Genomic DNA, 13,140 nt, shown 5'->3' with positions numbered 1-13,140 from the left:
TCATTTACACACTCTGACATGCTTTGAGAACTGCTTAGTTGAGTCATTCCCCCAAACTATAAAAAAGTAAAAACAAACAAACAAAACCAAAACCAAAAACCCCTCTTAATGGTCTAAACGAGTTTATGATTCAGCATTGAGCTGCGTTCATAGTTGTGTTGTGTGTGCAGCCCGTGGGCCACAGGTTGGATAGACCTACAACAAAGGCATTAAATAACAAAACAGAAGCAGCGGCAGTAGTGACTTTTCTGGCTTAGATACTATTAAGTTGTCTTATCCCAGTCTCCCCTGATGTGCCTTCTCCCTATTCCATGCTCCCCAGGGAGGAAAACTATCGGGGATCATGGATATATCCCGAATGGCCATTGGGAAGGCTACTCAGTGCTCTGTGAGTGAAGGTTAATCCTGGGGAAGGCAGAGGCCCAGGCCCAAGGCTGTCTATGCTTAGACCTTCACAGCGGAACTAACTTCTGCTGCCTACCAGAGCTCCGGGCCTTGCTTTGCAGGATGCGGAAATCACTCTTACCTGGGAGGTGGCCCCCGAGGCTTCAAACAGTGAGTCACATTCACCTTCGTGGTATGCTTCCTTACAGTCCCGGCAGAAGACGAACTGCAAGAGAACACCACGTGTCAGGAATATTCAGTTGCATTCTGCATGTTATCTCTCTGGCTCGAGTTACGGCTTCTATGTCAAAATACTGTTTGCAAAGCAGAATCAACTTGTATTTTAATGGGACTGCCCAGTGTTAGAGAGTGTTCTGTGCACATCACCAGGGTAACAAACATGAATCCTGCTGTCCCCTCACCGCTGGAGGAGGCAGTGATGGAGGGGACTTGGGAAGAGGCGCTCCCGGCACCAGGACAACGACTTTGTTCCAGGCTCATCTTCCATGTTTGTTCCAAGTTAGTTTTCCAAACGCGACAGACTTACGTGGTCAGTGGACTTAGTTTTGTACTGAAAGCCTGTTATAAAAAGAAGGGATGGCTGTTTAGAGCTGGCCGGTGTCCCTTTGCGTGTCCCCTTCATTCTCTTAGACTCAGAAGGGGAAGTTTTATCTTCCAGTATCTTAGATAGAGGCCCCATCAGGACATGGAGCCCCTAACATGTGAGTGGGGTAAAAGGAGCCATTAGGATGGCTTTAACCCGTCAGTGTCTTTGTGTCCTATATGAAGAGATCCAAACGTGAACACATGAGCTGAGGAACGATCATGTGAGGACAGAACGAGAAGAACCACTTGCCTGCCAAGGAGAGAGGCCCCAGAAGCAACCACAAGGAGAGCAGATTTCTGTTGTTTACAGCTTCCAGCCAGCTATAGTTGGCTTCAGCCGTCTTAGGAAACAAACGTGGGAAAAAAAATATAGGTCTTTTGTTGGTGGTGATGCTGGGGATGAAACCAGGGCCTTGGGTAAGCGAGCAAGCACGTTACCATAGAGCCACATTCTAGTCCTTGGACCAGGTCCTTTCACTGGGTGATGATGCTCCTGGTAGCACTCAGTGACCACGGGACAAAGACACCCAAGGACTCTGCTGCCCTTACCCTTCACGTTACAAAGAGGAAGCTGGAACCAGAAGTGCTGCTGACCCAGTGCCAAGGCTCTGCGTTGGTCCTGTTACTGCCCCGAGTAGCCTGGGCCCTCCAGAAGGCACATTGTGTTCCCCCTTGCTGCCATGTCCGAGGCTGCTGCAGTGGCTGAGACTGACTCCACGCTGTGTCTTACTGAGTTGTCATCCCACCTGACACCTGGGACTAGACAAAAGCCACCAAATGCCTAGAATTCTCAGGAGACTTCCAGAGACTTGGGAGCTCTCAAGCTCCCGAGCCAGGAAATCAGTCAGGCGTTTGTCATGGCTTTGATTAAGGTAAGACAAATCTGAACCGAAAAGCTAGAGCAGCACAAACGGTACCGATAGCTCGACTTGGTTTAAAAGAAGAGCATCAACTGTTTCTCCTGGCCTCATGAGAACTCCAGCCCAACATGCTCTGCCCTCACAGGACCTTCTCCACGCAGCAAGAATCCTCAGCTGTGGTTTGAATATCCTTCACCACAAGATGTTTGGGACCAGATTTAATTTAAAATTGGCATTACTTTTCAGATTTCAGAATGGTTGCATATATATACACACATCCATAATCACATACATTAACATGTATACACATATGCATATATACACGCATATAGATATATAGCCACACATTACATATATGCACACGCATATACATATATGTATACATATGTGGATAGTGAAATATTTGGGTGATTGAACACAAATTGATGCATGAAATTTATTTAATATATGCTTTACCCACACAACCAGAAGGAAATTACATACAACATCTTTAGTATGTCTGTTTCTTTTTAATTTTTAAATTTTATGTGTTTGGGTATTTTGCTTGTATGTGTATTTGTGTACTACATATGTGCCTGGTGCCTGTGGAAGCCAGAAGAGGGTGTTAGATCTCCTGGTACTAGATTACAGGCATTTGTGAACTGCCATGTGAGTGCTGGAAATTGAATTTAGGTCCTCTGGAAGAGCAGCCAGTGCTCTTAGCCATTGAGCCATCTCTCCAGGTCTGTGTTTTGGCTGTGTCCCATCACATGGGGTCAGGTGCGGGACTTTCTTCTGGTGGTATGATAGTGCTCAAAGGTTCAAACGTGAAGATGCTAGATTTGGAGTCCAGGATGTTCGTGTCGTACTTCTCATAGAAGACTGACTGACCCCCAGAGTGACCAGATGCTAGCTTCACTCACACACTTACGTGGGTGGGAAAGAGCACAGATCGCCAGCACCGCCAGGCTCTGCTCCCTGATGATTTGTTTGTCACCCTGGATGCAGTGAGGTAGTGTTGCCTCCTATGTTTCCCTTTCTTTTTAGAGCGAGGGCAGAAATCTTCTTTCTGCACGGTGGCTCAGTCAACTCAGTCAGAAAGAGCAGGCTGTGACTCCAGCAGCCACTTTGGAGGGAAACTAGTCTGAATCTCTTGGCGTGACAGGAAAAGCGTTTCACATCTTATTAGCCAGGGGATGAGATATAAAATCAGTTTCATGGTGCAGGAACACCCTGGAGGTTGATCAGTTTGTCAGAATAAATAGGCCTCTCTTGACACAAAGACATTGAATTCGCTGGTACTGTGGAAAAACGGCTATAAAGAGAAAACCAAGAGGACACACACAAAAGAAAGCCGCCATGCCATGTCCAGCACGGAGAGGAGAAAATGCTCTGTGAATATACTGGCAGCAGCATTAATTCATGTGTTAATTTTCTTCTGTTCCAAGGCTATCACTTTGCTGTAGCTGGGTCATACAGTGGGCTCTTTCCAGTTAACGGCTTGAGTCTGTTCTGTGTACATTAAGGAACTATCTAGAACAGTGTTCCCAACATGAGGGTCACGACCCCATTTGAGGTCCACAGGAGTCACCAAAGACCATCGGGGAATAGATATTTACACTATATTTCATAACAGTAGGAAAATTACAGTCACCAAGCGGCAACAAAAATAACTTTATGGATGGGGATTAGTACAACATGAGGAACCGTATCAAAGGGTCACCGCATTGGGAAGGTTGAGGACCACGGCTCTAGAAGATCTGATTTGATCTTGAAAGCATTTTGGGGATTTTTAAGCGCATTATTCTAGACACTCAACAAAGGGTTTGTGCAAACGCAAAGGGATTCAGTTCCAATGCTACACACGGAGATACTGCAGGGCGCCACAAAAAACTCATATGCACAGGGATCGTTTAAAAAGCTGAGTAAGACACAGTGATCACTAACATCGAGAGGGGTCTATGAAATAATAACTCAGTCATTCCTGTGAGATTACAGACCCCCTAGCTGCCTCTGCCTCCACCACTCAAAACCAGGTCTCTTCCTGCAGGGATATAAAATCTTGTATACAAGGCCGGGCGATGGTGGCGCACGCCTTTAATCCCAGCACTCGGGAGGCCGAGGCAGGCGGATCTCTGTGAGTTCGATACCAGCCTGGTCTACGGAGCTAGTTCCAGGACAGGCTCCAAAGCCACAGAGAAACCCTGTCTCAAAAAAAAACAAAACAAAAAAAAAAAAAAATCTTGTATACAAATGGTTCTTCTCTCTGCCAGTGTCTCAGCAAACCACGTGGACACTGACATACACACAGAACTCCAAACCACGAGGATACTCAGACACACACAGAACTCAGTGATGGTGGGTTTTTCTTTCCTTTTTTTCAGTTAGTAGTGAGAATATTTTATTCTTAAACATCTAAAAGGGACTTCATTTTTTTTATTATTAAAAATTTCTGCCTCCTCCCCGCCTCCCTTTTCCCTCCTCCCCCACTCCCCACCCCTCCCCTCCCCCTCCCTCTCCAGTCCGAAGAGCAGTCAGCGTTCCCTGCCCTGTGGAAAGTCCAAGGTCCTTCCCCCTCCATCCAGGTCTAGGAAGGTGAGCATCCAGACAGGCTAGGCTCCCACAAAGCCAGTACGTTCAGTAGGATCAAAACCCAAATGATAGCCTTTGCTGGAGAGGATGTGGAGTAAGGGGTACACTCATCCATTGCTGGTGGGAATGCAAACTTGTGCAACCACTTTGGAAAGCAGTGTGACGGTTTCTCAGGAAATTTGGGATAAACCTACACCAGGACCCAGCAATGCCACTCTTGGGAATATACCCAAGAGATGCCCTATCATACTACAAAAGTATTTGTTCAACTATGTTCATAGCAGCAGCAGCATTGTTTGTAATAGCCAGAACCTGGAAACAACCTAGATGCCCTTCAATGGAAGAATGGATGAAGAAAGTGGAATATATACATATTAGAGTACTACTCAGTGGTAAAAAACAATGACATCTTGCCGGGTGGTGGTGGCGCACGCCTTTAATCCCAGCACTTGGGAGGCAGAGGCAGGCGGATCTCTGTGAGTTCGAGACCAGCCTGGTCTACAAGAGCTAGTTCCAGGACAGGCTCCAAAACCACAGAGAAACCCTGTCTCGAAACCAAAAAAAAAAAACAAAAAAAAACAATGACATCTTGAATTTTGCATGCAAATGGATGGAAAAGGGACTTCATTTTTGAATTCCTCTTCTCCTCTCTCTCAGGCAATAACAATAACCACAATTTATCTGAATGCTTTTTACATTCTCATTGAAACCAACTCATTATAACTGTTTCCTGCTTAACGAGATGCCATCCTTTATAGATCTATTTCCAGAGTTCTGGGATGTTGCTCCATCACACCCAGCAACAGAACTCCTCGGGATGATATTTCGGACCAGTGTAAAAACTCTGCTGGTGCTGAAGCTTGCTGCGGAATAATCTTTTTGTACACTGTGAAGATTTGTCACTTGGACTGGTTTAATAAAAAGCTGAGTGGCCAATAGCTAGGCAGGATTTTCAGGGCAGAGAGTATGCTGGGATGAAAGGTGGAGTCATGAGTAGTTGTCTTGGGATGCACAGTGAGCGGGATGGGCAGTACATAGGTGAGGTAAAGGAGCCTAGAGGCAGCACTTAGATGAGCAGAAATGGCTAATTTAAGTTATAGGAGCTGGCTAGAAACAAGCCTAAGCTGTTGGCCAAGATTTCTTAATCAATAAGAAGTCTCCGTGTAGTTATTTGGGAGATGGTAGGCGGGACAGAAAAATCCACCTGCGGAAACTGTTTCAGAAGGGAAAGCGTTTGGGTGCTGGTCTGTGTGACTCCCACATGGGCTCATGGGGTTCCCTCTGACCAGTGGTGTGGAAGGTTGCCATTTCACACAGACATTTCCCACATGTTAATCATGACTTCATAGCTGCCGGAATGTGTACTCTGTTCTCCAGGCCTCTGACGCAGAGGTCAGTCATGCAAAAGGAGGCACCTACCATCCATGTACACAGTCCACCCTTCCCACGTTAACTTCTCTTGAGAAGGATCTCACAAACATCAACAACTTCTATATCATTTTGATTTGCTTTTTAAAAATGAAAATATACAGTTTTCCCAAGACAACGCCTCATACCTGTAGTACAGTTTGGGCTTGAATTCAGTACATAACCTAGGTTGGTTCTAATTAAGCTTTCCAAGAGCTGGACTCACAGGTAAATGCTATCCCACCTGATCTGATAAAAGTTATAGATGTACAAGGGTTGGGGATTTAGCCCAGTGGTAGAGCACTTGCCTGACGAAAGCAAGACCCTGGGTTCAGTCCTCAGCTCTGAAACAAACAAACAAACAAGACAAAAATGCCAGTAGTGGAAGCGCAAGCTTTTAATCCCAGCACTTGGGAAGGAGGCAGAGGCAGGAAGGTCTGTGAGTTCAAGGACAGCCTGGTCTACACAGAGAAACCCTGTCTCAACCTCCGCTCCCTGACACAAGGCTATAGAAGTAATCCATACTTTCAATGCCTGTTCCCTCGTTAGCCTTCTTTGAGGGGCTCAAACACGTGTCTCTATTAACACCTGTGACGGCAGCTTCATGTATGAATTTGGTCACAGTCCTCCGGAGCCCATCAAACACTGAGAGGTGCTGCTCCAAAGACACTTACAGACAGGAAGCTAGCTTTCAGTGATGTCCCTAGGTCATCTTGGTGAGCTTGACTGAATCACTGAAAGGTCTTAAAAGTAGAACTGAGGCCCTCTGAGGAAGAAGCCGACCCATCTGTGGCCTTCAGGACCAGGCTGTGCCCACCGGTTTCATTTGATCCTTCCTGAGTCCTGCCCGATGGACTTGAGACAGGCTTATCTAGCCCACAGTCCAGTAAGCCAGTTCTGCAATAAATCTCTTGATATAAAGTGTATGCATCTTTATAGCTATATATGTGTGTATATACGCACAGGTATAACCAACACATATGTGTATATGCCTATAGGAACATATCCATATGTGTGTGATTGTATGTTTATTTAGGTGTTCTCTTTCTCAGCCCTGGCTGAGACGACTGTCTTAGAAAACAATCTAAGTCTGCTGATTCCCTGTCTTCTGCAAAGAGTAACATGGCCACTGCATTTTTCACCCTTATCCTGGGGCCACCAAGGCTAAAGGGTGTGTTTGGGCCCTACGTTTTTTTTTCAAATTTCAACACATATTTATTCTATTCATACTAATCTTTGTTGCTGTCTTTTAAACTTTCTTTTTATTTATCCTTTGTGTCTTTCACATCACGCATCTCGAGCCCATTCATCTCCTGGCCCTTTCATCTACCCTCTGCCCTTGCAACTTCCCCCACCAAATAAAATAAGATAAAATTTAAGAGAAAAAAGAAGAAAAACAAAAACAAAACACAAAAAACCCAAAACAAAACAGACAAGGGGAAAAATCTTACCATGGAAGCTGTAGTGTGGCCCAGTGGCCCATGCAGTAAACCCTTTTGTCCACCTGTCTTTACTTGCAAATGTTCATTGCCAAGAGCCATTGGTTGAGGATCAAAGCCTCTGGCTTCTGCTACAATAAGGATGCTGGGCCCTAACTGGGATTCTGATGTAGGAGGGTCATCTGCCTATGTGTTACTTTCATTGGTTAATAAAGAGACTGCCTTGGCCTTTTAATAGGGCAGAAAATTAGGTGGGTGGAGTAGACAGAACAGAATCCTGGGAAGAAAGCAAGTGAGTCAGATGCCATGATTCTTCAACCCAAGATGGATGTAGGCTAGAATCTTTCCCAGTAAGCCACCACCTTGTGGTGCTACACAGATTGTTAGAAATGGGTTAATCAAGATGTGAGAGTTAGCCAGTAAGAGGTTAGAACTAATGGGCCAGGCAGTGTCTAAAAGAATATAGTTTCTGTGTAATTATTTTGGGTAAAGCTAGTTGGCGGCCAGGAGCCGAGTGGCGGGAAGCGGCCCGTAGCTCCTCACTACAAAATTCCTCTTGGGCCTCCTGTTGCTGCCCTGTGTCATGGAGATTCTGCAGCTTTGGGTTTGCAGGACCAGCCCCTTCATGCTCTCTAGCAGATTGCAGATGGGGTGGATGTTGGGGTGGGCCAACTCATAACCCTGGCTCTGGGCCTGGGTAGTTGCAGGGTTGGTCAGCCCTCCAGCTCTCCCTTGTCCTCACCACCAGGGGGAGCTCTCCAGCATGGCTCTGGCTAGTTTACCCCTTGCTGTGATGAGCCAGGGGGAGCATCAGTTCTCCTGCTTTCATGTCCTCAGTATTGGCTCTTCACCACTGACACCTTCAGGGCCAACTCTACTGTGTTGCCCACGTGAGGTGCAGGTTCCTCTTTCCTCTGTGCTGCAGCTGGTGAGGGGAGAGGGTCATCTTCCTCATCCGCCAGAGGGGGGGAGGGGCTGAGGGGGAGGGGTCCTACATTTTTAACTAGGAAAATTTTCAAAAATTTAAAAATAATGCAAAAGGAGAAAGAACTTATAAATAAAGACACAAAGGAAATGTTTTATAAAGTATGCTTATATTAAACTAAACGAAGGGGGAGCTGTATTAAGCTGAAGTTGATTTAATGTGGAAAAGAGAAGAAGGGACATGCGCAAGTGTATGTGTGCACAGGGGTCACGTGTGTGTGAGTGTGCGTGAGTGTGTATTTAGTGTACTTAAACACATGGTGTGCCCGAAGTCTGCAGAGGTTCACAGTGCTGTCCTGGGTCGTCACACGCAGATGGTTCACTCTGTCACCCAGAGCCACCTTCATGCCTACAAGCTCTGTTCCTTGTCGGCGCCTGAGGCAGAAACACTTTCAAAATCCTTCACCATGTTCTTACTGGATCTTTCTATGCTGACATGCATTTAGATAGACAAACGCTTGCCACCGTGTGACATCTGCCTACGGCCTTCAACACAGTAGCGTGCTATGCAGATATGCAGTTGGGCACAACAGGCTGCCGCCTACCCCTTAGATTTCCCAGAGGCGGTGCCGCTTAGGGTTTTGTAAGTCCAAACCATGATGCTTCCACATGATGACAAAATCGCTAATGACATGCTCGGAGGGCATATCCCCATCATGGAGGATGCGTGACTGCATCTAAAATTTAGACCACATGAAAGAACAGCACGCTCCAATTCACAAAATAGTGTGTAAGAAATTTATATTTAGATACACAGCCTGGTGTGGTGATGCACACCTTTAATTCCAGCCCTCAGGAGGCAGAAGTAGGGGGATCTCTGTGAGTTCCAGGCCATCCTGGTCTATACAGAGAGTTCTTGGATGTACTGTGGTGAGACCCTGTTAGTTAAATCAAAGCACACCATAGAAGGGGATGTAGATCAGTTGGTTGAATGCTTGCCTGGCATGGAGGAAGCCCTGGGTTGGATCCCAGCAGCACATAACTGGGCAAGGTGTCATAGGCTTATAATACCAGTACTCAGAAGGAAGAGGCAGGAATACCAAAGTCATCTTTGCTGACATATTGACTTCAAGGTTAGCTGGGTTTAAATAAGACCTGTCTCAAAAATAATAAGAGTTAGAAAAAAGATATGTAAAGCTGGATAGTGGTGGTGCATACCTTTAATTCCAGCACTAAGCACACAGAGGACGGTGGAGCTCTGAGTTCTAGGCCAACCTAGTCTTACAGGACAACCAGGGCTACACAGAGAAACCCTGTCTAAAATAAACCAAAAACCCAAACTAACCAACCAACCAAACAAACAAAAGAGGTATAATCTAGCCTTAAAACACGAAGCTTTGAAGCCAGAGACACTGGAGGTATTGTGAGAACAAAACAGGAACAATATACCTTGCAGGTTAAGGCTTTTGTTTGTGCTTAGAGAATAAGTTCCCGTGATAAGCCCTCACAAGTTAAGGTTTCCTTTTTTTTTTTTTTTTTTTTTTGGTTTTTCGAGACAGGGTTTCTCTGTGGTTTTGGAGCCTGTCCTGGAACTAGCTCTTGTAGACCAGGCTGGTCTGGAACTCACGAGGTTTCCATTTGTATTTAAGAGTAAGTTCCTGTTTCTTAGACCTGATGTAAACTGCTTGCGGCTCCACTCACGTGGTGCCTATTCCAACCCTGGTTCTTTCTCTTTCATTGTATTTTCTAACCATGTAGAACAGCCAACTCTCTCATCCCTGTGAACACATTATCCTGACCATAAAGGGACCTCAAGAGGCCAAGAGGGGCTGATCTCTAAAATTCTGATTCCGGAAGAGGCAGCCAGAAATGGCCAGTCCTGGGTACACCCCAAAATCCGCTTGCTCCAGGTGGACAATCACGGTTCTGGCTTTTCTCCTGGAAAATTTCAGGTTTAACACAGAAATCCCTTTCTTTGTTCTGCATTTTTGCATCTTCAAAGAAGGTTAAACAAGAGGATAAACACTTCACATGGCTTCTGGCACACAGTAAACACAACAGGAAATAGCTTTTCACATGATTGTGATGCTTCTTAAGTAATAAAAATGTTCAGAAATAGATAGGGGCAGTGAGCACCTTGTTTCCTAAGTCCAGGTCTACTGATGCCACTGATTCTCATGTGAAAGTCTAGGACCCCCTTGGCAGTGGCCTTTGCCATAACTGTGAGTGCCTAGAGAAAGTGATGCTGGCACTACCTGTATGCATAAGCGAAGGGGTGCATTATCAACCCCTTAGACCATCTGCACCACCACAGAGCTGGAATAAATATCCCATGATGTTAATCCGCCAGTATGCTATTAGTAGAACCGCCATTTGATTGATGTCCAAGTCTTGTGTCTCACATGCCCATAATGGACATGCTCAAGATGGGAGATGCGCATTTTCTCTTTGGACACATGACAGGGAAGCCAATGGACAGCTTCTGATGGAGTTGGGACATTCAAGGGGCTGCCGATCAATGCAGATCAGAGCCAGCTGGAACCTACAACTAGTGACCCTTAAAATCAGATTTTGATTCTTAATGTCGAATGAATGATCTCTACATGAAATCCGAAATCTCTTTGTATCTGTTTTCTGTCACAAAAGTATCTGTAAAAGCATTCTGGAGATCTGAAGTCCTGTCTTAAAAGAATAGGAGAGAATCAAATACCACCACAGGACCCTTTTCTGTGGTTCGAGGAAACATCAAAAGACAAAGCAGGCATGCGGGTTTTTTTTTTTTTTTTCCTTGCCTTGAGGCCAGAAGAAGCAGTCCTCTACCTAACTCGACGATCCTGAAGGTGGCAGCAGAGATCCATAGTTTCAGGCTGGTGCGAGAACAGCTTATGAAAGGATGGGGCTCCTGGTGGAGGGGGACCAGGTGCTGATAGATGCAAAACTTGACAAGATAGTGTGGCGGGGTGGAACCGGCTTAGGCAATAACACGCTAAATCACGGGTTTCAAAACAGAAAAGGGAAGCGGTGCCCAGCTCCAAATGGCCAGGTCAAAGTCTCCAGAAGGCTGGGTTGAGAGCTCAGGGGCTCAAGGACCATGTTTCCTCATGTTTCCGGGACTCCACGAGGGATCCCAGGACTGCCAAACAGTGCTACCTGCTTTCCTGCAGAATGACTTCCGGTGATCCGCCCCGAGTCATGCTTGCTTTAGGCTCATGACCTTAAGCACGCCTGTGGTTTAATTTCCATTCATGGGCTCTCTCAAAGGGACTTCGATGATGTTCTTCCCCCCCCCCCCGCCCCCCATCTTAACTTCATGAATGCCTGTCCACAGTCATGGCTTACACACTGGCTGGCTGTATGAGTGGAAACCTTCTCACGCAGTTTAGAAACGAGGTCATCATAGTGAGCACACCAGGTCCACTCTGCTTGCCACCAATGGAAAGGGAACCTTAGATTGAGGGGCAAGACTAAGGGGACCTAGTCTCCAAGCCTAATGCCCTACGCAAAACTTTGCGCCTGCGCCCTTCTCTGAACGCTGGTTAGTTCCAGGTGTGGAGGGCGCGCTGCCGAGAATTAACCCATCCAATTCATGCGCGTGCATAAAGGTTTTGCAATTTGCTTTCTACCTCAAAACAGTTTTTTTCCTTTTTTAAACTTAAAATGATTATTGCCTTTTTATTTTTCCTTTTCTTTGACAGCTTTATTGGCATATAATTTGCATAGTCATGGATTTTTAAAAATAATTTATCTGGGCTGGTGAGATGGTTCAGTGGCTAAGAACGCTACTGGCTCTTGTAGGGGACCTGGGTTTGGTCCCCAGCACCCACATGGCGGTTCACAACTGTTTATAACTCCAGTTCTAGGGATCCAACACCCACTTCTGGACTCTGTGGGCACTGCACGGATGGGGGCGCACAGACATGCATGCAAGTAAAGCAGCCGTATACATAATCTGAAATAAATAAAAATTAAAAAAATAGTTCATGTACTATTAAACGGACTGCACATGTACATTAGCACAAATTCAAAAGTTCACCGTGAAAATAACCTGCAGTCTTCCTTGGTCAGCTGTAAGGCTTGCCAGAGAACTTGGTCATCTGCTTTAGTGCGCACTGTTCTGGAAATATCTCATTCCTTGACGTACACATAGGTTTTAAAACAACGATGGTCTCTAAAATATCCTAATATGTATTGTGGGCAATACCTTGGCCTTTCATTTAAGGCCTCTTCCAGATGCTGAGTTTAGATCCAGTCTCCCTCAACAGCTGTGCAAGATTCCAGCGGGCACCGTGTACCTCACGCCCTCTCCCTAGTCTGCCATTCTTAACAAAGCCGTGGGGACCCTTGTTTCCGGAGCTGATTTCATTCAAGCGGAAGAAAATCTGTAGGCTGCATTTCGGGGACTGCAGCAGCTTGGCCAAGGCGTGTGCAGCGCTCTCGCTGGGTAGGGTTTGTGGACTCAGTGGTGAAGCTGGGGGGAAGCCTACTTCCCACTCCTCCCCCACATGCTGACACAAAACCTCGTTTTTCAAGCACATTGACAAGAATCTCAGACAAATGCCAGCACCTTCGCTGAGGGCTTATTATACACATGTGTGACCAGAGGGACACAATCCTGGCTACAGAAACGACCCTCAACAACTCCCAACCCTAATCCACATAGCTGACCGAGGGCCCGGAGGACCTGTGGCGGTTCCACTCTGTCCATTCCCGGTGGCTTTTGCTGAGATTGCCCCGGTCTGACTCTGGACTATTTGGTGGATTTTAACACTGACAGCCAGCACAGTGGACAGCCAGGTTAGAGAGACGGAGAGAGGAAAAGTCCCAGGCTCCACAACCCAGGCAGTGTCCTGAGCTTACTTGGCAGAATGGGTCCTTACATCCTGGGGAGTGGGGGTGGGGAGAGAAGGCACAGTTCGTTCACGACACCGATTCCTGTCTCTTGCCTCCCT

At 46.3% G+C, this 13,140-nt stretch overlaps 1 protein-coding gene across 2 annotated transcripts in view; it reads right to left on the bottom strand.

Moving 5' to 3' along the window:
- The window catches only part of Prkn (parkin RBR E3 ubiquitin protein ligase), a 1,199,352-nt gene that overhangs the window by 37,239 nt on the left and 1,148,973 nt on the right, over positions 1-13,140 (bottom strand). For both annotated transcript variants that reach the window (XM_057763084.1, XM_057763085.1), the window contains one exon: positions 527-610. In XM_057763084.1, the coding sequence (XP_057619067.1) occupies positions 527-610 (84 nt within the window). The remainder of the gene's footprint in view (positions 1-526; positions 611-13,140) is intronic.

This window comes from Chionomys nivalis, chromosome 2 (assembly GCF_950005125.1).
Source record: "Chionomys nivalis chromosome 2, mChiNiv1.1, whole genome shotgun sequence".
Classification (NCBI taxonomy): domain Eukaryota; kingdom Metazoa; phylum Chordata; class Mammalia; order Rodentia; family Cricetidae; genus Chionomys; species Chionomys nivalis.
Note: the sequence above shows the minus strand (reverse complement) of the source record. Positions and strands in the feature narration are given on the sequence as shown.